Here is a 27,518-nt window from a genome sequence, read left to right on the forward strand (position 1 = left end):
CTCCAACAAGAAATGAGAATAAGCGAGCTAGTGAAAACGCACCGAGCCAAACTTTTAACACCTTTTATGCCCCTTGCCAAAAAAAGGAGTTCCCGCCGGTGGTCAAATAACACATCTTTATCTCTTCATCGTGGGCGGTACGTACAAGCCCGTTTCTTGCCAACGATCGCTCTATCACTTTTGCCAAACTGACACGTGGATGTGTTGTGTGGTTAATCCATCCAGGCATTGAGGAAGCTCCGTACCGTCGGACCATGTGCGCGCGGAATGGAGCAACTTTTTGCCATGGACGACCGTCCGGGGAGAGATCACGGACAGCCGCCGCTGCTCGGCTAGAATACAGATGCATGCTTGACCTCTTTTTGACGTGTGGGATTCATGCCTGTACTTTCCCAAGGGGGCCGGTTGGTTCGGGATAGTTTTCCCGGGCAGCGGCTGCACAAGAGCAAGACAACAACCAAACTTTCACTCAAGATGAGGGAACTATCCTTCGAGAATCGTTTCGTAAATTGAAACGTTTTGAGTTGCCGTTCCTGCTGAGCGGTGGTGCGGATGTGCTAGGGCGTAAATCGTAAGCGCTTGCTGGCGAGCGGCTTTTCATGAGTGGATTTGTGCTTTTTTCCATCTCTGTTTTTGTAGTTAAAGCCCGCCGTACGCACACTGCATAATGTCGGGAAGCTAAGCGTTGGGGAACCGGGGGGCACCATAACTGGAAGCGCCATACTTACCCGTGGTAGACTAGCAGCGAAATTAGGAAGAATATACACGCAAACACATCGGCACGTCCCACCCGATTGCCCGTCACCTGCAGAAAAAAATGCGTGCAAAAGAAAAAGAAGAAGTTCAAGTTAGTTAGGAAGCTATGCTGTGGGAGGGCTTAAAATGTTAAGACATAAAATTTGAGATTGCCCCGAGCCTGGTGCGAAGCTGAGCACCCGGGGTCTTTTCGGCGCGTTGGACAACTGGCGGTACTGGCACTGGTCATAAATGGAATGGGTTGTTTCAGCATGCCAAAGGCGGCGCAAGGAATTTTAGAAGCCAGTGGGGAAGTTTAAAAAAATAACAACAACATAAAGAGCGAATGCTAAGGAAGCTAGCAAAAGTGAGCCGGCGATGTTAAAAATACCGCCATGATTGCGTCATGAAGCCAAAATGGCTAACGTACCGGCGCCGTTTAGGTTGGAACGGTCAATGGGGAAGTGATTTAATAGAAAGAGAAAGAAAGCGAAGAATTTAATTGCAGAAAGAAGAGTATGAGCAACAGAAACAAAAAACATCCCTCAAAAACACTATTGAATGCTGTGCGCTGTAACCTTTTGATAGGTCGATGGTGATGGAAGCAATAGAAGTTGAATTGTGTTCAAAGTTTTTAGTTCGATGTATTGTAATCCCAGTTAAATACTGAAATGTATAATTTAATTTGTGTTTTTCTGTCAGAAACTTCAACTGCGGGTACTGTAGAGATAGCAAAGCTTTTATTAAATGAGTGAAAATTTACACAAATTTCTTCTTAACAATATCATCTATCGAAAGCCTTAAGATATGTTAAAGTATCATTCGTTTTTAAAATGGTTTTATATAATCGTATACAGGACCCTTTCACGATACCAGCCAGCTTTTTTTTGAATGGATTTACAGAATTATGTCGATACCGATCCAAAACCACACACAAAACTTGCCTGTGATTTTCAGACAAAATTATTTCAGTTTCGAAGCTTTTATTAGAATCGAGTAACTGCTCGAAAATTAGTCAAGGTGGTGTTTATCTCAAGGGACTTAAAGAGAAAAGGTAGTGGAATTTTGAATCAAAGGGTTTGTAGACCAGATGGTCACATGTTCTATTGTTATAACCAAATTTGAACGTCACTATTTGACGAGACGAGAGAAACGTTTCTAAAACAGGCTTTCTGGTAGCTTGACGAAATGAACAAAACACAATGGTAATAAATAAATAAATAAATAAATAAATAAATAAATATTTATCCGATCACCTGAAAAGTTGCGACCGCTCTTATAAAGCTATCTTGTTCAACAGCTTCTGCTTTGTTACACTGCAGCAAATGGATGATTTGGGGCTTCAAATATTCAAATGAAGCAGTGAATAGTATAGTTATTCCAATTCTTTCAAACTTAGTGGATGCCGATTTAAATATTTTTATTTTTTTATTTTTTAAACTGGTTAAATAAATTATTGTTACAAATTAAAAATTTATTTAAACTTATTAGTGGAATATGAAAAATACAAGAGTAAAACCTTTGCTCTTAAATAAACAGATATTTCAAAAGGCGGGATCATGTTGCCACTATTATCAAGTTTGGACAAGCATGTGATGGTTTAATTACTGATTGATCAATCACAGCGTTTAAAATGTGAAGCGAGTGCAATCAATATGTGCACATAAAATTCGTAGCAATGTAATGTGATATGAACGTAACATCCGAAGATAGGGAACTACATAAAAGAATATCAAACAGAATCAAGGAAATTTCATAATTATGAACCAAAATTGCTGCTATCTTTCCCCAGCTTAACCCTTCCGAATTATAAATAAATGGAACGGATAAATGCCTTTCAATAAACCAGCACTGAAACAGCGATGATTCCAATTCTGTCACACTCATTATTTGCTCGAAAGAGATTCGTTCCACGAAAATTCTTATAAAATGCGGCAAGCCAAAAGTGTATCAAGCAATTAAAATAATTTATACCTGTGCCTCACGCAAATTCCCATTAAGCAAGTTATCAATCAAAAGGCTCCCCGTCCCATTTCAAGGAACGATCGACGAAAAACTTCACGCTCAATTCAATACCGCGGAAAAGCGTCGAAAACTCAAACACACACACACACAGAAACAGCAAACCTTGAATTTATTCCCAGCAAGCTCCACAACCTTCCGAAATCACGCCGTCAATCATCGAATCGGAAACATAACGTTTGATTGGCAGTTTTTTTTTTTTAATTCAAAAAAAAAGCCTAGGCAACTTCGCGCTACCTTTGATGTTCGCCGGGTGATTCCCAGCGCTGTCCATGTTATGCTGTTTTGCATGCCCCAAACCTCGAACACGCTTCAATAGGCACGCTCCTGCGCTGCGGGAAAAAGTTTTCTTGAGACGTCAGGCCACGTTTGGCCTACATTCGCCTTTGATCAGTGGCGGCTCCGGCGTTCACCGAAAACTATACCGTGTCGGTAGCAGACGTGAACCATATTTTTAAATCTACAGCAACGGCTCAATAGGAGCAAAATCGCGCGAGAAAATCGATCTAAAATGATATCCATCCCAATAGGAGGGCCCTCGCTCCCTCACTCTCTCGGTTGGGCTTTATCACTAATGACAACGATTGACCGACTAATTGCCGATTCACGCGGGTCGTACAAAAAAACGAAACGACGCTGTAAATAGAGCCTGGACTGAATCGGGCACTTCTGCAAGGAATTATTGGAAAGAATGGTGGTGGTTGATAAAATATTGATTCGATTGCCTCAGGTGTCTCGGAAGTGGTTGACCGCAGAAACAACAAAAAAGCGCCCGGTACGGAGGTTAAATTGCAAACGGTTTGTTTAAAGATGTACCTTTCATAAAGTGTCCTCAACAAATGCTTAGAATGATAAGTTCCAGCGGGCGTTGAGCAAAAACCATTCGATTTCTTCCTTACCACAGTGACGCCCTCTACGACCAACGATCATCACACCATCGTAATCGTTCCTCATTGACTTTTTGTACCCGTTGGCACCACGACCCTTGCACCGGGCAAGGAGCTCATGGACACCGGAAGACACCGACATCGGCGTTACAGCGGACGGCTAAAGCCCTGGGACATGAAGGGAAACAAATTCCTTCCTGATATCGTTGCCTTCAAACACCTCCCACGGGCGGCGAAGAAACGTGCCGTGGTATTTAACTTGTCAATTTAAGCTCGATCGATTTTGGGAGCGTGGGGCAGCCCGAAGAGCCCTTCCACGGGGTCGGTCACGCTCTGTTTGCAGCTATTAACCAGAGCCAGAGCCAAATTCCCAATGGCTTGGAGACATCGGTGCCATAGTACACCAGTGACAGGCAGATAGACGAAAGTTCTAGAGGGAGAGGGAGAAAGAGAAAGACACACACTCACTCTCTTGTATCTTGTCTGGTTGGATCGATCGAGAGCGACGGCTGCAGAGCTAATCGCACACCATCTTTGACGGCTGATGCACGACGAACGGCAATGGGACAAGGACGTCTAACAGCGTGTGGTAAGTGTCAAAGAGCCCTGAATAGGTTGGGATAGTTTTAAGGCGCTCGATCGATTTTCTTCTACCTTCCCAAAACCGGCTCCCGACGGTCGGTGTGAGGAAAAGTGTGCGCTTGATTTACTTCGACATCATGGCAAAAGGGATGGCATCGTGTCGCAGCGTTCACTTGTGTGCACTTTTCCGAACGGGTACGGGGTAGGAACACGGTCTGGGGCGTGGGATGTTGCCTGATAAGCTAGTTTTAAGAGAGCGAGTACACCCGGTGCCCGTCAAGCTGCCGTGTTGCGTGTTACTCCTGACGGAAATCGATCTAAATCTGGTCCCAATCTTTCGATGGAGTTCCACTGGGAAGCGACAAGCATCCCACCAGGGATCGATCCGTCCGGCCCGACTCGTTCAATCCAGCAAAGCGGATCAAATAGATGGAAAAAGTTTCGATTATTTATTGGCTTTCGAGCGAACGGAAATAGAGACAGAACGAGAGAGAGAGAGAGAGAGAGAGAGATTTTGGGGGATGGAGTGAAGGTTAGTGCCGGCAAGGTTCAAGTGCTGCCGAGCAAGCAAGGGCAATTGGAGTGTGCTTGTTAGTTTCTTTCTTTTTTTTCTTTATGTTTGTCCCTCTCTTTAGTGCAGATATGCAAAGTAGTTTGTCTCGTTGAAAGTTCAATTAGGGTTTCCATTTGAGAGCGAGAGACTGCTAGAATATGCATTCCCTTTCGATAGATACTGCATAAACTATCGTGCCGAGGGCTTTTGGCTCTACCCGCTGAAATGAATGCCGATAAATCTAGCATGTTTTGATAGCTGTTTTGTTTTACTTTCGAAGGAAGTTTGGCTGATGCAAATGAGATCGGAGGGATTACCATTGGAAGCAATGTGAGATGATCTGTCTGTTTTTAGAAGAGCACCAATTTAAGAGCTTAGAAAATAATCAGTTTTTCAATTTGTCTGGAGTGCAAGTTTTTTTTACTAGATTGCAGCTTTTTGACATGGCGGTTTTACGATACTAATCAGCTTTTAAATATGGAGTTGGACAGTTGGCGGCTGAAAGCAAGCACAATGCGCCAAATTAATGCCTAAGATTCGTGGCAGGTCCGATTAAGTTAGCTCATTATTGATTGAAAATTCTTAGCTGAAACGTAAATATTGTGTCCAGAAAGGTTAAAAAACTGTTTGAAACGATTGTTTCAAGTACGAAAAACTATTTCAAACAGGAATAAATAAACCAAAATGATTTTAAAATACATTTTTGTTTCTACAAAATTGCTGAAATCTAATATGGTGGAACGTGATTGTGAAACGGATCAAACCCGGATGATGATTGTTCCAGAGATGAGCTGACATTCAGCTTGTCGACTAGAAATAGAAAATGGATGAATAATGGAACCTGAATTCATGTCACGGATAAATCACACTTAAATATGTTTGCAGTACATTTATAAACGTATAAGTACATAGGTATAGGTTCTTATCTATAAGTACCTCGAAATCGAAAATATATTTTTTTAATTTTACAGTATAATCAACCAAAACTATGACACGAGAATATGAACACTGCACATACTCAAAAGACTGCTTCACGCCATGGAAGATATTTAAGAAGCTCCATCCAACTGATTCGATGAATCAATTTCATTTCAATGAAGAAATCTATGGCCTCGTTTCCATGTAACGATTTCTGCTTGATAACTCCTGTCAAAATCACGGAAGATCATGGCAACGGAAAATCGAGCAGAGTTCGGCGAATCTTTTTCGTGCCATTTTTGCCACTCACTGTAGGCTGAATGGCTCGAATTTTTACTTATAATCTTTTGAGGTATAAAAAAATCTGTACATAATGGTTTTGGAGCTTAATTTTGTAATATTTACGCCTTGGAGAACCTTTGGCTAAGTGTTTTTCGTGATTTCAAAACAGTTAAAACATGTATTATTGCGCGCGTGTTCACAAATTTTCCATTTTCTAATTCATAATAGAATCGTGCATTTGAAACGCGAAATGGTTCGTAAATCTTTTTTTTGCCGATGCTAGGAAAATGATTCGTACTGCTGGTGAAGGATCAGATCAGAAATCGTTCAAATGATCCGGATAAGTAAATTGAGCGAATGAAACATGCATCAGTTTTTAAAAGATCCGTACCACCATCGCTTCCCTGAGAAAAGCAAAAGCGATTGGTCGAATGCGCTAAATGAGCAAGGGAGTGGGTATCATTTTCGGATCACCATTCTTCTCTCTTCAGATAGCAGATCAGACATATCTTCTTTATACCAAAACGAGAAAGCCTGGTCACACCGCATCGGTTCAGACTCATGCTTTGAATTCGACATCCCATGTATTTTATTAACATCTCTTCGCGTGATTAACATGATTGCATGATTAAATGATGATTACATGAAACATGACTACTCGTGATTCTGTAATGTTTTGGGTTTCTTGCACGATTTATTCACCGTTTCGTATATATTTTTGAACAGTTTCATCATGATTATGGTATCGTCCTATTGGACATCAATCAAATTGAATTAATAAAAACTACGCTCAATTAACACCTTTATGAATGATCCGGAATTGAGCTGATCTTCAAAAAGACCCGTTTTAACACCAATAATTCGTACATCACTCAATCGGCCCATGGAAAGTTACTTTTTCACTTATTGCGACTATCATATTAACGATCCATTATGTTTAACACATGCATATCATTTTAATCCTGAAATCTTGTCAATTACGTCATCTTGTAGTTCTCGTTTGTTGTTTCCTTCGTGTTATTTTCTGCTATATTGGCTATGTGCTATCGAATTATTAGTATTTACGATAAATTTTAATTCGTGAATGCGCTGTCTCCTAGAAGCTAGTTTAAAAACTTAAAAGTTCAAAGATAGTTTAAAGCTCTGTAATGTGGCAGCCTCTCTTATCTACTAATCTCAAGGTCTTGCGAATTGAAATCAGTTCAATGTTTTTTTTTATTAAAAAACACTCTTTACCTTATTATTCTTCTTTTCTATCCTTAATGAATAACAGAAATATCCAAACGTCTAAGTTTACTACTAGAATTGTGTTAACTGGACACCTTTGAAATGATGGCTTCCTTATTTGTTCATGTCTATTGAAGATTTTTGTTGGTAAAATGTAAAGAGATGAGGCGATCGAATGCATTACATTTCCATTACAATTAATCAATGAAGTCAATCAATGAAATCAATCAAAAAGTCTCGTGATATCCAAATATATTTGGAACCACACAAACAAACACGGAATGCAATGATTGATCTCAAATTAAGCTAATTAAAGTTCCAACTAAACTCACAATTTTAGAAACATAAAATTGTGGACTTTCTATTGATAGCTAGCACATAAATAGTTTTTTTTTTGCGTAGTTATGTATCTTGTCTGAAAAAAAAAGTCAGACCAATTCACACCAACTGTTAAGTTAGCTGAAGCTTGCAAAACGGACTAGAATTTCCGGAACGCACTTGAGAGCGCTACCGTTTTCTCGTTTGTTTTGAAATATAAATTATAATTGCACGACAATATTGTTCGCCATATCAGTCTTGCAAATTAACCTTTTTCGCTTCTTTTTCCGTCTCGCAGTTCCGTCGCACCTTCAAAATGAAAAAAAGCCTTACGGTAGAACTACAACATCCATCTAACCACAGCAGGGAAAACTATTTCCCGAAACCGTCAAAAATGCCGACTGCGAAACAAAATTCTTCCCAACCGGAACCGAGCTAACAAGGCAAACGTTGCTAACGAAGCAAAACCCGACCTTGCCTTCCTGCTTTGGGCGTGGGACCGTCGGTTGGAGCGCTTTCGTTGATTAGCACCGTCCAGCACAAAACGGACCGTGTCCAATTCCCGGTACAGACCTACGGCTTGTATCGAACCTGTTCGTTTGCAAATGTCGCTTCGTCTGTGTGTCTGGGTCTGTGTTTGACGGTGTCAAACCATTGCCTGGTGAGTTGAACCGGAAAAGACGAGAAGGGCGGTATCAACATTCTGAGAACAAGCGACAAACCCCCCAACCGCTCGCTTGTTCGGACAGCAATGGACAGCTGCGAGCGACAATTTTTCATTCGCCCAGCAAAACAAAACAAAACATGGTTCGGCGGGGGACTGGGTGAAACCAGTAAAAACAAATTCTCATTCCCACTCCGGCACGGTGCAAAAGGATTTGTCCCCACCGCACCACGCCGGGGTGGACCATGATGTGAAATATTTCATTTGCTTTCGCGACGCTGGTGCAAAATATTTTCGCCTCTCCGGTGGATTGCCACGGTGGAGACGGTGAAACTTTATTTTACCGCACTCTGTGGGGCAGGAGGTGGAAGAGGGGAGAGTGACCACGTGGGGAAGGATTTGGACTCTTGTTCTTTTATCCATTTGTACCGATGTTGTGTGTGTATGGGTGTGAGTGGTTTTTTTTGTTTAATATTTTTCTTGCAGCTTATTTCAACCCCGTTGACGCTTATGGTCTGTTCTTGTCGCACGACACATGATCAAACACAGACACACACAGCGGCACACAAATATGAATCAGTTGGGATGTTATTTCAGTTGTTTCTTGTTTTTTCCTCCCCCCTTGCGGTCGGTGGGGCACGTTTTTTCCGCCATTTTGCCGTTGTCCGTTCCATTCGTCGCGAGGTTCAATTTGCATTCGCATTCTGTTGATTCAATTTCCCATTGCGGATCGCTTTTCCCGAGCGCTCTCCGGTCGAGAGTCATGTCAGTTGGTCTTGTGCGTTGGTGAAAATGAACTCTTCTCCCACCCAAGCCCACTTCTTGGGACGCGCACAAAATCCCATTCGTACTACATCCGACACGAGCCGGGCTAGTCGTGGGTTAAACTAACGAGAACGAAAGGCTTGGGATATGTCGTCCACATGTCCTTCTGCTTGACCAGTGCACCCGAACAGATCGGGTTAGCGGTTTGGCTGCAGAGCAAACCGGCACGAAACGTGCACGAATATCAGTCGCTCCCGGAAGTTTCGTTCGTTTTTGCACTTCCGGGTCGGCTTGTACACTTTGCGGTTGTTTTTTTTTTTTTCTTTCCTGGTAGCGCAAAAGAGCAAACGAACGAAAACGAGAAGAAGGGAAGCAAAGAAATTGAAGAGAGTCGGAAAAACAAAGGTTTGCCATGTGCCAATGATGAGCTTTTCGTACTTACCGCTTCGGTGTGGATCGGATGGACAGCAAAGAGGACGCCGGCCAGTATGGCAAAGTTTTGCCGCAGGCCCGCGATCGTGAGGCAGACGCGCGTGAACAGCACGGTGGCGGCGGCATGCAGTGCCACGTTTGTCGCATGAAACCAGACGGAGCGCAGACCGAAGGTCAGATAGTTGAGGCTAGTGGTGGGGTGGGGAAAGTAGAAAGAGAAAAAAAGGTCATATAGCAACATTAACACGTGCGGTCGGTGGAAACGTAAAACAATGATGATGTAGGACAACACAGGGGGATTTATAGCATTTTTAAATGAGATAAATTCATTCAGGCTTTAAGGTATTATATTTGCGATCGAGTTTTAGTAATTAGTATGAAACAATCTTCTGTTCTTGGATGCGCTCAAAAAATACTTTATTAAGGAAAAATTACAATTTTTTTATGCAAATACCATATTACTTTAAATTTGCAGCTCTCAAATGTTACAGAAAACCTGTAATTGTCTGTAATTGTCACCTTCGTGAATAAATTATTTTTATCTGTCTTTTACTGTCGTTTCCATTTATGAACCCCTTAGCATTAAAGTTTGTGTTTCACTTTGTTTCTAGATGTCCCGAAATTTACTCCGAACATATTGGCTGGTATCATTGAATCCGTTTATAGCGAGAACATAACGTGCTCATTCAGAATTCTAGGGACGGCAACACATCATGTACCCGTTACTTCAACCCCACTGTAAATTACTACAGCAACCATCTACGATTGTATTCAATGCTTTCAGCCATGATATTTTACCTTTCCTTATCTTGCAATGATTAAGGTTTCCATTAAAAGAAAATACGACCTTTATTGTCGTCTGTTTATTCATCTTTCACAGATCGGAAAGAATATTTAAGGAAATTGTGTTGACAACGTCCTATTCAACAAAAAGATGTCAAAATATATCCTGATTTGTTATTAAGGCGTGAAAAAGTCGTATTAGGCATGAGCTGTCGACTATATTCCCCAATTATTGCTTCTCGGCTGCCAGTTTTGGCTGTGCTGTGCTTTTAATGTCTGGAATCCATTCCAGGGGCCGTGGTGCAATCGAAAGCATGCACGATGTAACAACATGACCGTCGTGCGTTCAAGCCTCATATAGGCCTCCTCTATATGAGTAGCCAAGTCTGACCATCCCACTGTGTGGTACTAAATAGGTCTCGGTAGCCTGTAAAGGCCGCAGTGCTGCGAAATGGCATGAGAATCGCGAGATGTTCACCAATGAAACCAATGAACATATCCGTGATAACTTGACGCTCATTGCTGATACTCAATAAAAGTGCGCCATGACATGTCAAACACGGAATACGAGTGCTTGTGTCCATCGCGATACTCTGACTGACAAGCTAAGCGAGCTGCCGGCACAAGCAAAATCAAGATTTTTGTGGTTTTTAACAGTGTTTCCATATGTCAATGTTTCAGTCACCAACACTCATGACTGAAACGAAGCTCAAATCAGCTCACGTACACAACTGAGATGATCTGAGGTGAGACTTAAACATTATATCTATGCCCCCTCATGTCGTCTTCGTGACCGACCCCCACTCCTTATTCCTTCTCACCAAACTCGACATGGCCAGAATGACCCTTTCTTGCGCGCTCTTTCTGCATTCAACGACTCGTATCTCTTATTCGACTTCAACGTCTCAGTTTCCCAATTCCGCTCCCGTTTTCGTGACTCCTTATCCCATATGTTTCCCTAGATTATAAGAACACATTTGTAAAACCCTAGAGGCCAACGTATTATTAAATAAATAATAATAATAAAATAATATAATTTGATGGATCAATTATAATCTTGGTGACATAGCACCCAACTATTGGCCACTCACTTGGTCACGACATTTCTGTACTGTCGACCAACTGTTTGCGTCTCACCTCTGATCATCACAGTAGAGCTCGTGACGCTGACAAAATTTTGTTTCAGCCGGCATTTTTCAGCAGAATGTGTAAATTAATGTCTCGAATGTTTTTGTCAAACATTCATCGTCTCAAGAGAGAAAAAAGGTTGTTCTTGAAGTATGACGCTTAAGTTATCCATTATCTATTCCAAGATCTTGTGAAGGGGACCAAACATGGGTGACTTTGAGGCCACATTTGTTACCGACCGTTATATTTCAGCAGCTTCTACCTTCTGCTGGAGTATGACGATTTCTCGTAAATAAACTTGATGTTTGGTCTACGGAGTTTTAAAGCAGCTTTTTCTTTTCCTCTAAATAACTTTCATAATTGGAGATGATATTAAAAAGCAGGACATTTGATTATATTTGTCAAGGATTGATTCCTGTAAAATGCAACACTTTCTATCATGGGTTAGTTATGGAATTTATTCACAATGTACACATATCAGTAATACACTTCAGGGCGTCGAGTGAGACAAAGGAACTATTGTAACCGTACCATCTCCTCCACAGGTGAACATACCTTCCACAAACCATATACCTCTAGCTAACACATGATCTTACACCATGCATTTGAATTTCTCGGTACAGGTTACTGGAAGCAGTCTTCATGTCGGAAATTTGAAGCATAAAGCTGCAAGCACGTAGCTAAGACTGTATGTTTCATACCGGAAAACAATAGATGTTGTAATAATTCACAATATCTAATCAATCATCAGCACATCGGCTTCCAAAGTCCCTATGCATACGACCCTAGCCAGGTGCGTCAATACGATACCACTCGAACTGGACAAAATGTACTGGAACACGCATCGAGCGAAGGAAATCAATCGGTGGTAATTAATAGCTAGCCAGCGCTCACCAAACCAATAGCACCGATCAATCTGCTCCGTCCAACACACCACGAGCTAGCGTCTTGCGCGGAACATTGCACTAGAGTTCAATAAATAAGCCAAACAAGCGATCACAACCACGACCGCTTTGGCCGAGAGTTATGACACAAGTCAAATAGCACAGCGCACTGGGAGAGCCTTGGGTAAACAATAAAGGGGTTGAGATGGGGAGGCTTCGATGAGGAGCAATGCGTTAAAGCGTTCGCCGGCACGCCCTGGAGTGCCACCGCGGTGAGGACGGTCGCGCGTAACAATAACAATTGCAAACTGCAACCTTCTGGTTCTTGGGAAATGTGCATGAACACACATATACCGACAGGTACAAACCACACATGCACACACACATATAAATCGAACTGTGGAAAACGGATGTTGTTCTCACCATACCCACCCGCCCACCCGTGGTGGGTGGTGGGAAAAGTTACTGGCGAAGGAAATGTGCTGCCACTAAATGGTTTCTCCCTTTATCGCCGCCTTCATGCGCCTCGATCGGTATCGACCCCGGTGTGTACGAGTTTGTGGCATTGTTTGGCCGTGGCAGCCGTAAAGCTGAAACATTAACCGATTTAGTCTACATGACCGCAAATGGCTTACCGATTCCGGGTTCGCGTGGGTGGGTGGGTGGGTCTTGGTGCGACCAAACCGGGCACACAATTTATGGCACATGAAGGGGTTCGGTTTCCGGCGTTTTGCCCGGCTTCAACCCGTGCTTCGCTGCACATAAGCGGTATTTAGCAACGGGGCCACAGTCAGCACGGCAGCGTGTGCGTCCGGTTGAGAGCTTCCTTTCTCTCGCCCCTTTGCATCTTGCCTCTGTACACTACTCTTTACACAGTTTTCCCTATTTCCTGCTTCCCTTGCCCGGGCGCGCACGCCGGTGAAGCATGAAAAGTCTTTATTTATTCATCCGTACGCACGCAGATCGATTCAATACCCCCAGACCGTTGGCCATTGCTCGACGGGGTTTTTGACACACACACACACACACACTCTCTCTCACACACTCTCTCACAGTATAACAGAGAAAGCGAGCTCGCTGGAGGCCGCTTCCCGTTATCGTTTTGATTTTATTGCCAACTTAATTGCTATCTAGATTTATGTTTACACGTTATGAATTTCCTTCCGGTTTTGTGGGAAGCTGGTTCCCCCCACTGCCTCTCCATCAGCAGACATTCTTCCCTACCCTCGGGGTACGTTACCGTCTGACCGGTCGGACCGGTTTGACAATCTAAATCACTGCATTCCCGAGACCGTCGGTTTTCCCCGGGCTGATTGATGGTCTGTGTGTATTTGTATGTGTGTTTGTGAGGCGAGTCCGCACGTCTCGTAGATCAAGATTCGTCCGGGATACGATATGTGTGTGTGTGTGTGTGTGTTGATTGGCGCCAACATCATGGAATGACCTGCCCGAGACTGTCAGACACATCTCGGACCGAGTCCTAATTGTGAAACGAGCGACGGCTTTGCTGCTGCAATATACGACCCTTCCCGCGTGAAGGATTGTGTAAGGATGGATGTATGAATGGCTGGGCGGTTGCCATCACCATCGTGCTCCATCGTGATTGAATCCATTTCAATAATTAACCATAAATTGTTGCGCTTCACTTCCACGCAAAAGCTCGCCCTTCAGTGGAAGTTTAATGATGGGCAGTAGCTTTGCTATGTTATTTTAAATGTGTTTGTTGTTTGTTGCTGCGATGGACAGTTTTGTCAGACAGGTTTTTTCTTTTCATGATATTTTTTTTACAGTTCAATCGATCAGAATTTAATTTTTTTTGTTTGATATAATTTAGAAACAATAGCAATTCTGTTTTCAAACTGCACGTTTAACTATTGTATTACATTGAATCAAAATCATTAGAAAACCTAAAAAATGTAAATCTTCCAAAACAAATAAAGAAACAATTGGATATATATTATTTTGTAAATCCATTTGGTTCCTTTTTTTAAATTATTAATTTATATGATAAAATGTGTTTGATTCTCAAAACTGATTATGCATTAAATCACATTTAAAATCCATCCTACAAATTCCATTTCAATTTTGCATTCTCCCCTTTTTGTGATGTGTGCACGAAATTGTTATTAAACATTACACGTTACACGATTCCGTTCTCGAACCAACCAACAACTTATGTATGTGTGTGTGTGTGCCCGAGTAAAACACACACCAAACTTTCCTTTCCTTACTCGCTACAGAACTCTTCGTGTGTTGTGCAAAGCCAAAGTTTCCCTTACAGCCGCGCTCTTCGTTATATGCATTCTCGCAGTTCGTCCCAACAACTTCGACTTTGACTTTGCACAGGCTCAACGGCTGCAATGCCACTTACTCATAAGCTTCAATATTAATTAAATTCCACGCGGTATCACACACACACACACACGCACGCTACATGTACGCATGCAGGGAAAGACAAGGGCTGGCTCGTGCGCTCTCGGGAAACTTGCTCTTAATAATTCCATCTCGATTCCAGCTCAACCATCTTTCCTCTTTCCTGCCCATCCCAAAATCAAAGTCAATCAGAGCCACTCGAGTGTGTATGTGTGTGCGATCTCGTCCTCTTGAACAGTACAGCGAAGGGGGCCGAATTTTCGAAATGCTTGCTACCGAAGTTTAGTAACAACTGACTGTACTACGTCGATGATGCTCGTGGATGCTCTTGTTGGCCAGGCCATATCGACAGAGTGGATTATTTCAATGCCCCGTGTGAATGCTACCGAGGCCAGTAGTGACGGTGGTAGCTTGTTTGGAAGAAAACCGCAACCACTATTATGCACGCGCTCTGTGCTAAATTACTGGTTGATTATATTTCATTATGCGTGCTGTAACGATAAGCTGCGGCGAAGTATGGCAAGCGAAGGAGTTGTAAAGTGCGGGCAGTGTGCCATGTTCCATTGTACCGAACGGAGCAAAGTGTTTGAAAATTGATGAATTAATTATTATGCATACAGGGAAGCGTTTTCTCAGCGTGCAAAGGGAAACCATTGCAGTGGTAGCGGAAAGGTTTGCAACCGGGTTCGATTGCAAGTGGTGATGATTGTGCGGAAGTGGAACCATCAAATACTAATTGAAAAGTTTGTTTAGGATCTGTAAATGATAGTTTTAATTTTAAATAAACAAGGCATGCTTATGAGTAGCTGCTTTTAAAACAACAAGGAGTTGTTTAAATCGTAATTCTAAAACCTAATGCAGATTTCCAATTGGGCTACCTATATGGATCTCACTTGGAAGTATGGTGAAGAATGGTAAGAGCAAAGTTAACATAGATCATCTTGTTTATTCCATATTTTTTTACTGTTTAGCTGAAGTGGGACACTTGTACTTTCAAACGAATAACGAATGTGTGAATGTTGAGCGAGTTGTTGACTGATTTTCGAGTTGGGTTAATATCGTCTAAAACTTAACAAAACATACAGGGTCTACCAGGAGTTCTAATAGGTGTGAAACACTTTAAAGATAATAATTATTCAATAACTATTGACTCTTTCTTGAAAATTGAACCCAGAGTCCCAAAACTATGAGAACCGCTGGAAAATCCTGTATTTATTTTATTCAATAACACAAAAGTACATTTATGCCCGGGGATTAAGCACTAAGCAAATTAAGGTGCCAGAAAAAGGGGCCAACCCCTCACTCACAAGTACATTTGTTTCTGAATTTATCTCTAGCTTAGAATTCGTCTTACAACTTTTCACTTGACAATTTAGAACATTCGTGTTAATTGTTTGTGCCATTGTTTGTGTTAAGTGATATGAAGAGCTTTTTCTATTTCGAGACCAAAAACCAGTTATTTTCTATTCGTATTGTTAATAACCCTGTCACTAACTTGCTCAATGCACTCATGGACTAACCAGAACTATTCAACTTCTGAAGAAGTTAGTGTTTTTGGTTTCAAATTATCAATGTTTTCAAATATACTACATTTAAACAACGCAGCAAAAGGACTCTTCAACAACTATAACAAACAATATTCTACAGTTCTATCTTGAAGACGTTTAAAGTTCTCAACAACATTTAAGCTCGTCTTAAAAACTGCACATGCCAGATTGTAGGTATTGATTTCTTATTTATTTATTTTTGTTTTCATTTATTTTTTTTGTTCATAGTGTATCGAAATAAAAATTTAATTTTGTCCAGAATTCTGAAAGTTGTTTAATAATTAAGTTGAATAAAGTTTTAATGATATTACAATGACAGTCAAACAAAGAATAAACAACAGCAATGAAAAAGATTTTGAAACACTTGATGGTTGGCTTGACTATTATCTAGATACACTACTTACATACAATCTTGATTGCTTACATACAATCTTAAACAGGAACGGAAATACATCAACCCAGCTAGTAAATATTCTTCAGACGAAAACTTAAAATGAAAGCTTTTTAACTTTAACACAGGAGAGCTACAATTATGACGCGCCTAAAGCTGGATGTAAATCCTTGTTTTTAAAAAGTTTAATTAACTTTACTACACCCAGAGCATCAAGCAAGACAAAATTAGCGCTCAGATAACAGATCTCTCGTAATAAGCGCTATAAATCAAATCATCAAATTATGCCCAAACAAAATCTGCTCACACCAACCAACGCGCCTGATCAACCTGAGCAGCCTCAACTACCCCTGGGGCATCTTCCTGTGGCGCGATTGTCAATTATTATGACTCCATTTTTACAAGCACACAGCTTCAGCACTCTCTTCCTCTTATTCCCGCATTGAGTGACTCGTAATCATCCCCCAATGTTGATTGCAAATGTCTCAATAGAGTGTAAAATTAAATGGCTACTCGCACAGACACATTCACACCCACAATGCTCCTGTACAACAACATCCAATCACCGACACGAATGCTTTTCACTTGTACATCGCACGCTCGGAACTGCTCTAGCATCGGACAGTAGCTAATACGGTTGTGTTGTGCTTACGCGATGGTCTCCGCTTTGATGTGCGCTGGTGGTCTCATCCTAATGAGCTATTTGGTCGTTGGGGTCACCTTTGCTGCTGCAGGTTTTCCTGATGTTGACGCTTTTCTTCCAAAATAATCACACTTATCTACAGCATGGGCCAGTAGTTCCATATCGTGTTTTTTTTGCGGGGTGATGGTCACAAAAGCCCCAAGTTCTCTAGTTTTTTTTGCTCCAAGTCTCATTACATGAAAGTAGGGGAAAGGAATATTTTTTGTGCCTTTAGTCCATTAGGCAAACCCAAGAGCCCTCGTCTGCGAAGCACCTACACGGAACAACCATTTTCGTTGCATCTAATTTCCCACAAACACCACTCTGTGTCACCGATAAACACACACACACACACACACACACACACAGCCTTCTTTCCTCCACTGTGGGACGACCGTTTGCCTGGCGCTGATTTGAATAGTTACTATAATTAAGGTCATTTCTGGGTGCCTTTCTGCCTTCCCCGGGGACGCCCGTGGAAAACTGCGCCAAAGCGTTGCGCTTTTTTTCCTTTTCCAACCGACGGGTCTAACGCTAATGATAATGATTTTTACTTTTTGGGCTGTAATTAACACTGAGCCCTCCTCCCCAGCTACCGAATCTCCTTCGAATTTGTTTTTCCTCGTCCGCACAGAGCGCGTTTCCTGTCTCGCCCCTTTTCATCTCTCCGGCGGGGGCATAATGTGTTCCGGAACCGTTGTGGCGTCGGAGGAAGGATGTCGGTGCCGGTTACCAAGCTCAATCGATGATGTTATCGTTAATGAATCTATTAACGATCAACGACGCATTCGGTAAGGCTTCTTCTAGGCTAGTGGGTTCCGTACCGCAGTCGAAACCACGACTGCATCGACAGCGCTACAGGAGCCGAAAAGTGTTGGGCGAAACTTTTCCCTCGCCCTCTATTTTGGTGTGGTAAAAATGGGTGGATAGGTAGGTAGCTTCGGTCACCGGTACACGGTACACGTGACAACAGCGCCACCATCGACGCAAATGCCGCACACAGCTGCAAGTTTTGGAGCAAATTAAGAACGCACGCGGCACTGTAGTTGACGTTGTTTGTCCCCGGGATGCACCATTCACTTCACTCTGCTTCGGCATCGCTTTCGAGTTGGCGGGAATGGCTGAACTTTTTCCAGCTAAATGCGGCCACTTGCACTGACAGCTTTATGGCGTTTATGGTGACCGCTGATTTATACGCTCATGGTCTTTCATTAAAACACCTCCCGCATTGACCCGAGCCCTGGTACACTTTTGCCGCCTGGTTTGGTGGGAAGGGAAAAAGTCACACAGGCCGCTCGGGTTGGTGGAGTTTTTGGGCACCGTTTTCGGAAAGCTACGATTAAGTCCACCCGTCCCGGGTTGTGCGCCCCTTCATTTTATCCCGTTTAGGGGGGGGGTTAGTTCGGTCATTTTGTGGAGCGGAGTTGGAACAGGCGCATAAGCGTGGTTTTCCCCAAGCGAAAATATTTCCCTCCACCGCACTCAACTCAAACGTCACCAAACGAAACGGGCGGAAACGCTCGCCCTGAAAACCACACGGGAGCTACGTGGAAACAGAGAAAAAACAACAACAGCAGCAACGGCTCACCGGCTGATGCGAGCCGCACGCCGAAAATGGGTTATTGATAAACTGGGCGGAAAATAAACGAAAATTTATGTTTTGAACATTAACATCATTATTATTCGATAATGCTGAAACCGGAATAATAAATAATAAAACCTCCACCGCCAGACAGCGCAGAAGGGACGCAGCGTGAGCCCACAGGGAGTAGGAGTGACGGAAGAGCAACAAAAAAAAAAAACGCCTACCCGGAGCCAACCCACGCGAGCACGCCGCGACACGCTGACGCGCTGACACATTGTATGATTTTGCTGGCGCGCTTCGAGCCACTGGAAAGGGTGGGTGAAGGGGTGAAGGTTGTTTTTTTTTGTACAACTTTTTCACTATTTCCACACGGCCTAGACAAGGCACAGGGGCAACAGCAAAAACTCTCGAGCGTGGATGTCCGCGCGAAGCAAGCGTGAGCGTGTGTGTATGGGGGCGCCCGTACATTGTTTCCGCATGAGATTCTCCCTTCGCCATGTGTGAGTGTGTGTGCGCGCCATCTGGTTTCAATGTGTCTCATCTTACCGAAACGCGTGGCCGCTCCACCCCAGAAGCCACAACCCTGCCCACCGTGGGTGTGTGTGTATTATGTTACGTTTGCCTTTTTTTCGGCAATATATTTCCGCCATGTTTTTACACACCGGCTTGACAGGCACAGTTGTTCCTCTCATTCTTTGTCGCTCCTTTTCGTTTTATTTTTTCTCCCTGATGTGCATAACATGCGATGAAAGTTTCGCTGCATTTCCACGCACAGAAATGAACGTGTGTGGGTGGGCTTGCGGTTCAAATTGCAACCCATTCAGCTGCTGAGGGTTGCAGTCAACGGCAAGGCTCAGTCGAGCATTAACTTTTCGCTTTTAGGTGTGTGAGTGTGTGTGTCTGCAACAATATTCTTCTTGCTTGCACACAGTTGATTTTTCGCTTGAGTAGACTATTTGCTGGGTGGCTGGGTTCATTTATCTGCTCTGCTAAAGGGTGTTCCACTTAACGTTTAAATAATCTCGCTTAACTAGAGAAATGTGTAAAACAGCACAGCAAATTATATACTTTCAAATTTATTTTGAATAAAAACATAAGGTTTTTTCTTATATCTGTGTATTTAAATCAAAGTTATCGGACATTACGCCTAAATAACTAAATGCTTACATTTTCCGTGTTTAATGAAGTGACGTAGAACTAGCTAGAATATGCTGTCACAACTGACCAACGAATATATTGAAATCGGCTAATAGCCTTAACCTGTTATATACTTAAATCATTTTGAGTAGTGGATCGTGCCAATGATGTTAGCAAACCTGTTAGGGGCTTCTCAATAGCTTTATACTTTTAAGGTCTTTAGAGGGTGTAGAAAAGCAAATACATTTTAGAACGTCGTGAGCTTTAAATCACCAATTAAAAATGTTTGCGTAGAAGTTTTCGGAGCTTTAGTTATCCGATGTTGTAAAGTATGTAAACCAAATAATAATCACTTATCATTATAAGAAGGGCGTGGACATTTTTTACCAGGGAAGGCGATGAAAACAAGAAATCGGTAAACACACGTAATACAGATCCTAATAGTTTAAGAGCTTTATTGATAATATTTTTGAAATGGCAAGATAAGCTAGGCTAACTATCTAAGATATCTCCCAAATCCCGAACCTGATAAAAACGTCGAACGATAGAAAAATAGTTTAACGATTCAAGTAACATTTCACCGTCGTCACAACATTTAACAGACAGGAACATTATTAGATCGCCAGCATATAACCACAATTCAATACAAGGAATAGCAAAAAACGACATCGTTATTAAATATTATAAATAGTCCAGGTCCTAATATACTTCTTTGGGGAACACCAGATACATTAATAAATGAAAAATATACGTTTGTTCCTATCTTCATGTTAATGTAACTATCAGTTTAATAACTTCTTAGCCACTCAACAACATTTACGTGGACACCATAATTAACTAATTTAGATAGCAACAGAAAGCGGATGGCTTTGTCGAAAGCCGCGCAGAGGTCAGTATGAATGGCATTAATCTGTAAGCCCTTGTCAATATTGGTGGGAGCAAAAGTTGAGTAAGTATATCAAATTGGTCTCAATCGATCGTATCAGCATGAAGCCATGTTGCATACTGAAAATGAACAGTTTACGCACATTACATATAAATTCCATGATATCTGCAGACAATAATTTTATTAGTTTTTTTTAATGTGAACTTCCACAATGATATCCAAAACGCGGGAAACATTTCATTTGAAAGGATTTGTTAGATAATGTAATCAGTATGGGTATGAGAGCAGCCTGGCAGTCAATAAGGGGAATATTTCCAGACCCAGAAGCGTAGGAAAGTTTCAATTACGAAATAGCAAAATTATAAATTAATCATTTTAACGTTTAAACGAAAAAAAATGTAATGAAAATGCATGTTTTCTAAGTATTAAAACTTAAAAAAGTTGCACGAGCTTCCCTTAATTGTTTGTTAATTACTTCCATTGATAAAATGTAAAATTATAATGAAACCACATATGATGTACAATTTCCGGTTGAATTACATATCGTCAAACATGAAAGTAAAGTTTATTTCATTTCTTTAAAACACATGTGGGGTAAAAACACGCTTTTGTCTTACTATTGCTACGAATGATTGTTTAAATGAAAATAATATGAATTCCTCTCATCGAAACAATTTAAGTTATTATTATGATGGATTCATTATCTGCATTATTATGATGGATTCAAGCCTAAAATGGACCGTATCCCTTTAGAAAGGATTGACTATCTAGCTGCGTGGTAATGGAATAAGTCTAGAAAACCAGCAAATACAGGCCATGTCCACGTAGGTTAATACGCAAAATATAAGAACTATTACTATTAATCTTAATTATAAATCCAATTTATCATAGAATTCCATTAGATTTCCTAACTCTATTTATTTCCACAACGACCATTGTGTTAAAAAAGTTCCATTTTGGTGCATCAAATCACATTCAATTTCGTTCAATCAGCAATGAATGGTGCTGATTCCTTTCTTGCTACAAAACCATTTCTTGGAATGAAATAAAGCGAGACCCATTCACCGAAAATCAATTCCGCGCTCGTGCACACTGCTTGAAAACAGAAATTGATAAAACAACCCATAACTGCTACAATTAATAATTCCTCTCCTCGATATTTCGCTTCCCCCATCGTTGCCTCATGCTACATCGCACCACATCGAGGCAATGGAAACGAACAATGGAAAACACGAAATCAATACACGGCAGCACCGAACGTGGGAAGCAACCGAACTGCTGTTTCCTGTCAATAAATTTGTACAGCGGCTAATTTGTTTTATGACAAATTAATTCCCAAACCGTTCGTCGCATAAATCATTGACAAAACGTGTGGTGGTGTGGAGCTCCAAAACCAATCTGATACTGAATTTTGACGCAAAACGTTTTGAGGGGTTTCTGTTTCCAGTTTTGAAGGTAACGTTAAAATAGTTTTTTTTACCGAATTTTCCGCAAAGCTTGCGTAACCGTTGCGAGGCACCAGTTTTGCACTGCCCCCGTTCGTGCTGCATCTCCACCAAGCATTCCGTTCACCGGCTGGAATCAAAACAGTTTGACAAAAGTGCTGTCAGAATTGCTACAACCGGCCACAATCACTCATTCGTTTCAATTCGCCGTCCGCCACCAGGCGTCTCCATCGGCACAGCAGCAGGCAAACCATGGCCATGCTGTCCCTATTTCCTGCTCCGATACGCGCGCCAAACTGCGCCCCAACATGCAACATGGCTAATTTTACTGCCAACCGTAATGCGATAAATAAATTATTCGCCTTGGAGAAAATCTTTCCCCTTCGCTCGGGCGTCGTCGTACGAAATGGAGACGCCTGGTGGGTTTCGTAGGACACTGGTTTCTTTGTCGTTTTTCTTCCGCAACGATGATGATCCAGCGATGAAACTAAACCACTGTACAGCAATACGCTCGCTTGAAGACAGCGCACGCCCTCCTGTACACTGAGCCCGTACAGATGATGGGCCAGCAATGGTACGTCGACCGTGCCGCGGTATTTTACAGTCCAAACAAAGCGTACAAGCGGTGCCGAAGCGCGCCGACCCGTGTCGCTGGTAGATCATTTTTGTTTATTGCGAGCTGGTGCGAACGGTAAACAAACCGCTAGCGGGACCGGAGACAGTAGTCGCCGGTACACACTTTCATCATGCAATCGACAAGTGGCACTGAGGACACACAGACACACGCACACACATGAATCGTACGGGACGCATTTTCAGTCGCTTTTGTTTTGTGTGTTTCCATGCCAGTTCAAACCGAAACCCTTCGTCGCTCCGAAAACCCGAACAAAACCAAACCGACAGCGCGTTAGAGCGCTTCGTCAACAAACAAACTGTTCTGCTGTTGTTTGGGGAAAGAGGGGAGCTCTCGCGTTTCGCCAAAAGCCCGCACACAGACAGCCTGAGGGTGGTGTGGGAATAAAATGGCAAACGAACGGTTGACAGAATAAATAATCGCAACAGAACTAAATTCTGGGTAAACACGCAGTTGAAACCTCCAAGAAAGCAAAGAGCGGCAAGCACGCTGTACCCTCAAAAACGCACACCAGGAGAAAGGAGGGTTCGTTTGAGGTTTTGCGCTCGTGCTGGTTTGTACTCGGGCTGCACAACCCCAAAAGCAGGAGCGTACTGCCGTCGACTGGAATGTCGTCGAAAGGACATTTTCTGGATGTTCCGCTCACTAAATCATGCTCGTCCCTGGCAGTAACAAAAGATGTCTGACAAAGCAAACAAAACCACCGACAGGCCAATGGAAAGACACACACACACACACACACACACACACACACACACACACACACATACACACCGCTTAGAGCTCGATCGCAATAGGGCGGAAAGCGCTGCCGAAGAAGCAGGTGGAAGAAGCAGGTCAAACGAGCAGAGCTATCAAACAACAAATTGTAGTGATAGCGAATCAACCCACCAGCGCTGGCGTGATGAAATGTAATGGAAAATAAATTTCAACTCCACACCGATCGAACCAGGAACAAGATAACCTTTTCCTTGTAGCTTACAGTTTTTCGTTTCGCAGCGGCTAGGAACATAAAGGAAAGTGTACAGGAAGCAAGAGAGGAACCAGCCAGCCAGAATCGGTCCATCAGAGCGATCTAATGAATTGCTTTCCTCCGGGGAATGGAGCGCTTTCCATCTTCGTTTTCCCCAGCACGAACAGAGGGGTGTAGCGGACGCAAAAAAGGAGGACACGACTCCGCGGCGGACGCGAGTAAAATAAAATAAACTTACTTTAACTTCAAAGTTCAACTATATCTGCGGCAGAAGCATCAGCAGCACCGTATCCACCCGATTCCACCATCCACAACCGAAGCGGTTGATTTTTGTTGACAGTGTTTGACGTCGGTGGAGCGGTTTTTGACGCTCGGTGAAATGGCAAACTTTCGCAAACGAGACGAGGGATGCAACGGTTGGAACTAAAACAATCCGCAACAAACTCTACTACTACATTGGCAGCAGCGCTGTTAGTACGCGAAGCACACAATCCACTAAAACTAGCCGAGCTGCAGCAAAAGCAACACCGAAACTCCACTTTACAAATCGAGAGCAAAGCGAGCAGTGAAACGAAATAACAAAAAAATAAAACAAACACACCCAAACGTTCATTCTGTTCGACTGGTTTTGGCAAGGAAGGGAGAAGGAGGGAGGACGGAAAAGGATTCATCAAACCGGAAGTACGCTTATTATTGTTTGTTTACTACCTTACACAAAGTTATTGCGAAAGTTTTTCGCTACTGCTGGTTTTACGATCGGAATTGCTAGCTCGGTTTTTTTTGCGTTTTGTTAGTTCATACACTGGAGTGGGACATTTTTATGCCACTGTTGTGGCGTTCTGTTGGCGTAGGGAGGAAAACATTTGCTAGCTTTCTTCCTCTACTTTTTTTAAACCGCTACAGTGAGCTTCAGCGTTTTGTTTATTTAAGGATAAGTTTTCAAAGTGAAGTAAGCGTCCGAACGAACGAAAAAAGAAAAAAAATAGAAATAAACCATTCCTGGTGTGCTGAAAGAAACGGAGGGGACGGTGTGGAGTATTTGCTTTCAAACGAGCGTTTCATCGACGGACGAATCATTCAAAAAAATTGAACAGTTTGTGTGATTGTTTCAAAACTTGTTGAGGGTGAGTAATTTGATTGAGACGGTGGGAAACGCAAACGGTAAGATTTTTGGTCTATATGAGGGAAAATATTGAGATGCACCAGCACAGTGAATATAAAAAATGAAGTCAGTAATTCCAACATGAAAGACACACTTATAGGAGAGAAAACTGCATCAAGGAGGTTACAACCAATTGGTAATTTTTAATAGTTATTTATACAATTTTCTTTTTACATCATATATTAAATGGATTTAATGGAAATTGAAAATAAGCAATTACTGCCACTGTAGAAATGGACATCGAACATTAAAACACATTACATTTAAACATTAAAAGTGAAAAAATGATTCACTTGTATTACGTTTTCAAAAATGATCCAAACAATCTAAAAGATGTTTTTCTATAATATTGTCTGGCAAATGTTTTGAGATCTAAGTCTCACAAACTGAGCTCATCTACAAAATAAACAATACAATCAATGGAAAGTTATGGACAGTTTACAAGAATTACGTTTAAACTATGACAACGAAAAAGAGGGTTTTCCGGATCAGTTTCTAATGTGAACGGCATTATTGAACAATCGCGAGAGGTTTTTTTTCAACAGCCCAGCTGTTACAATTCATGGCAGCTGTTAAAAAACATATTGAAATGTTTGAATAATGCTGTTCATTTTGAAAACTGAGCAGGAAAACAGTGTATTCTTATTATGTTAACTCAATTCTTCAGAACAATGTTGAACATTCATTTATTTCGTACTGGACACGAGCTCTTGAAAAAAGGGATCTTTTTCACTGCAAATTATTCGCAATTCTGGTTTCAAATCCAGCAATGTTGCAAATGTGTAAATAGATTAATGTTTATCTTTTTCAAAAAACGTAATTCTTCGTTTGATGAATGAATTATTTTTGAAGGCTAGAGATAGCTAAAATTAAACATTGTTTGAAATGAAATTGAGTTCAAAAATATAAACAAATGAAATTTAACCTACTTATATATTTTGACTGCAATAATATATTCTACAGTAACCGCAATGAAACAGAATTGACGGGTAACATAATAGAATTTCCTACGATACATACAAAATCGTTATCCAGACCTCGTTTACGATACAAATCTATAATTGTTAAAAATAATGCTGCTTACAACCCTTAAAATTTAACATTTTTCAAGCTAAACAGCGAGCAATATGTTAGCGAAATTTTCCAATGTTTTATACACATCCAGAGAAATCACCTTTTGTCATAACTTTTTAACGTTCCGGCGAGTATCACCTACCGTAAAAGTTTCTACGAACATGTCAAAATCTTCAAAGTTGAAAACAAAAAACTTTATTTTTATTCAAGCAGTTCAACAACAGTAAAATGCATCCGTTTTGGGAAGCTGATTGTGTTTCTATCTCATTCCATTACGCTGGAGAAAAAAAAACTTATCAAAATTTCACTGCAATCCCTTCCCGAACCGTGATAGGAATCTGCTTATCGCGTAGTTTTATGTGACACAAAAGCTCATTCAAATAACAACCACGGCCCCACTACAGCCCATCCAATCCCGTTTTGGCTATAAATGTAACAATAACCTCTCCCTTTTTCCTCTCACAAAGCAAACCAGAAAAAAACTACTTCCAAAAAGGCATTGTTTTCGTATGCAAACGAGCCCGAACGAGCAAAAGCGAGTAAGTGTAGCTGTTTTTGGGCATTTTATTTCCTTTCATACTTTAATCACTACCCCTACGGGCAATGACATTTGGTATCGCAATGGTTACTTCCCCTGCTCATCGGCAATCCCATCCCGCTCAAAGTAATACACTTTTCAAAACTAAAATAATCAATGCCAGGGGCCGGAATGTATTGGAACTGTAAGGGGACTTATCTATGCACTCTCGTCGAACAAACAAAACAAAAAAAAGGAATCGTTCAACTGTTTTTCCGATTGCGACTCCAACCATTACCTTTCCCGTCGATTTCATCTTATCGTTTGCAACTTTTCCAGCATCCGCAACAGGAAGCGAAGGGACCAAACCGAAGCGTGAGACAACGGGCACGAAGCGCAAAAGCGGAATCATCAAGTAATCGAATCGTATTCATTCTCCATTTCCCGCCGGAATGGGCAACTTCCGGGCCCAAGTTTTCGTCGGTTGATTTTGGATTCTTGTGACAAAGATCCGCCTGCTTTGTTCCCCACCCACCTCCCACCATTTCCCTGCCCAGCGCGTGTTATCTGATATCCGATGCACCCGAACGAATGAAGCTTACGTGTGAGTGTGTGTGCATGCTTCTCCAGAGTTCCCTTTTCGGTGATATTTGCTCTAAGGTTAGCTCGCTTTGTTTCTGTGCGACATTCTGCCTCGTTCTACGCCGGGTTCAACAGCCACCACTAGCCACCGAACCCAGATGGGAAGGAAAACTTTTGCAGGCTCACACGAACACGCCCCGTGTTCGATCCCGGGCTGGCGGGCGGGTGGCTGACCGAATGGTAACAGCATTAAGCTGCTCGTAATAGTATCATCTTGAGAGCATTATTAAGCTCGTGGAAAATTGCATTCTGCAGTGCTGCAGCGTGGTCCACCGTAGAGAGCATTGCCA

At 42.0% G+C, this 27,518-nt stretch overlaps 1 protein-coding gene across 1 annotated transcript in view; it reads right to left on the reverse strand.

Moving 5' to 3' along the window:
- Positions 1–27,518, reverse strand: part of LOC121598943 (protein O-mannosyl-transferase TMTC2-like) — a 127,887-nt gene that overhangs the window by 22,654 nt on the left and 77,715 nt on the right. The window contains exons 3-4 of the mRNA XM_041926323.1: positions 9,372–9,573; positions 729–805 (exon numbers count right to left, since the gene is read on the reverse strand). Coding sequence (XP_041782257.1) covers positions 729–805; positions 9,372–9,573 — 279 coding nt within the window. The remainder of the gene's footprint in view (positions 1–728; positions 806–9,371; positions 9,574–27,518) is intronic.

Source organism: Anopheles merus, chromosome 3L (assembly GCF_017562075.2).
Source record: "Anopheles merus strain MAF chromosome 3L, AmerM5.1, whole genome shotgun sequence".
In the NCBI taxonomy this organism is placed as follows: domain Eukaryota; kingdom Metazoa; phylum Arthropoda; class Insecta; order Diptera; family Culicidae; genus Anopheles; species Anopheles merus.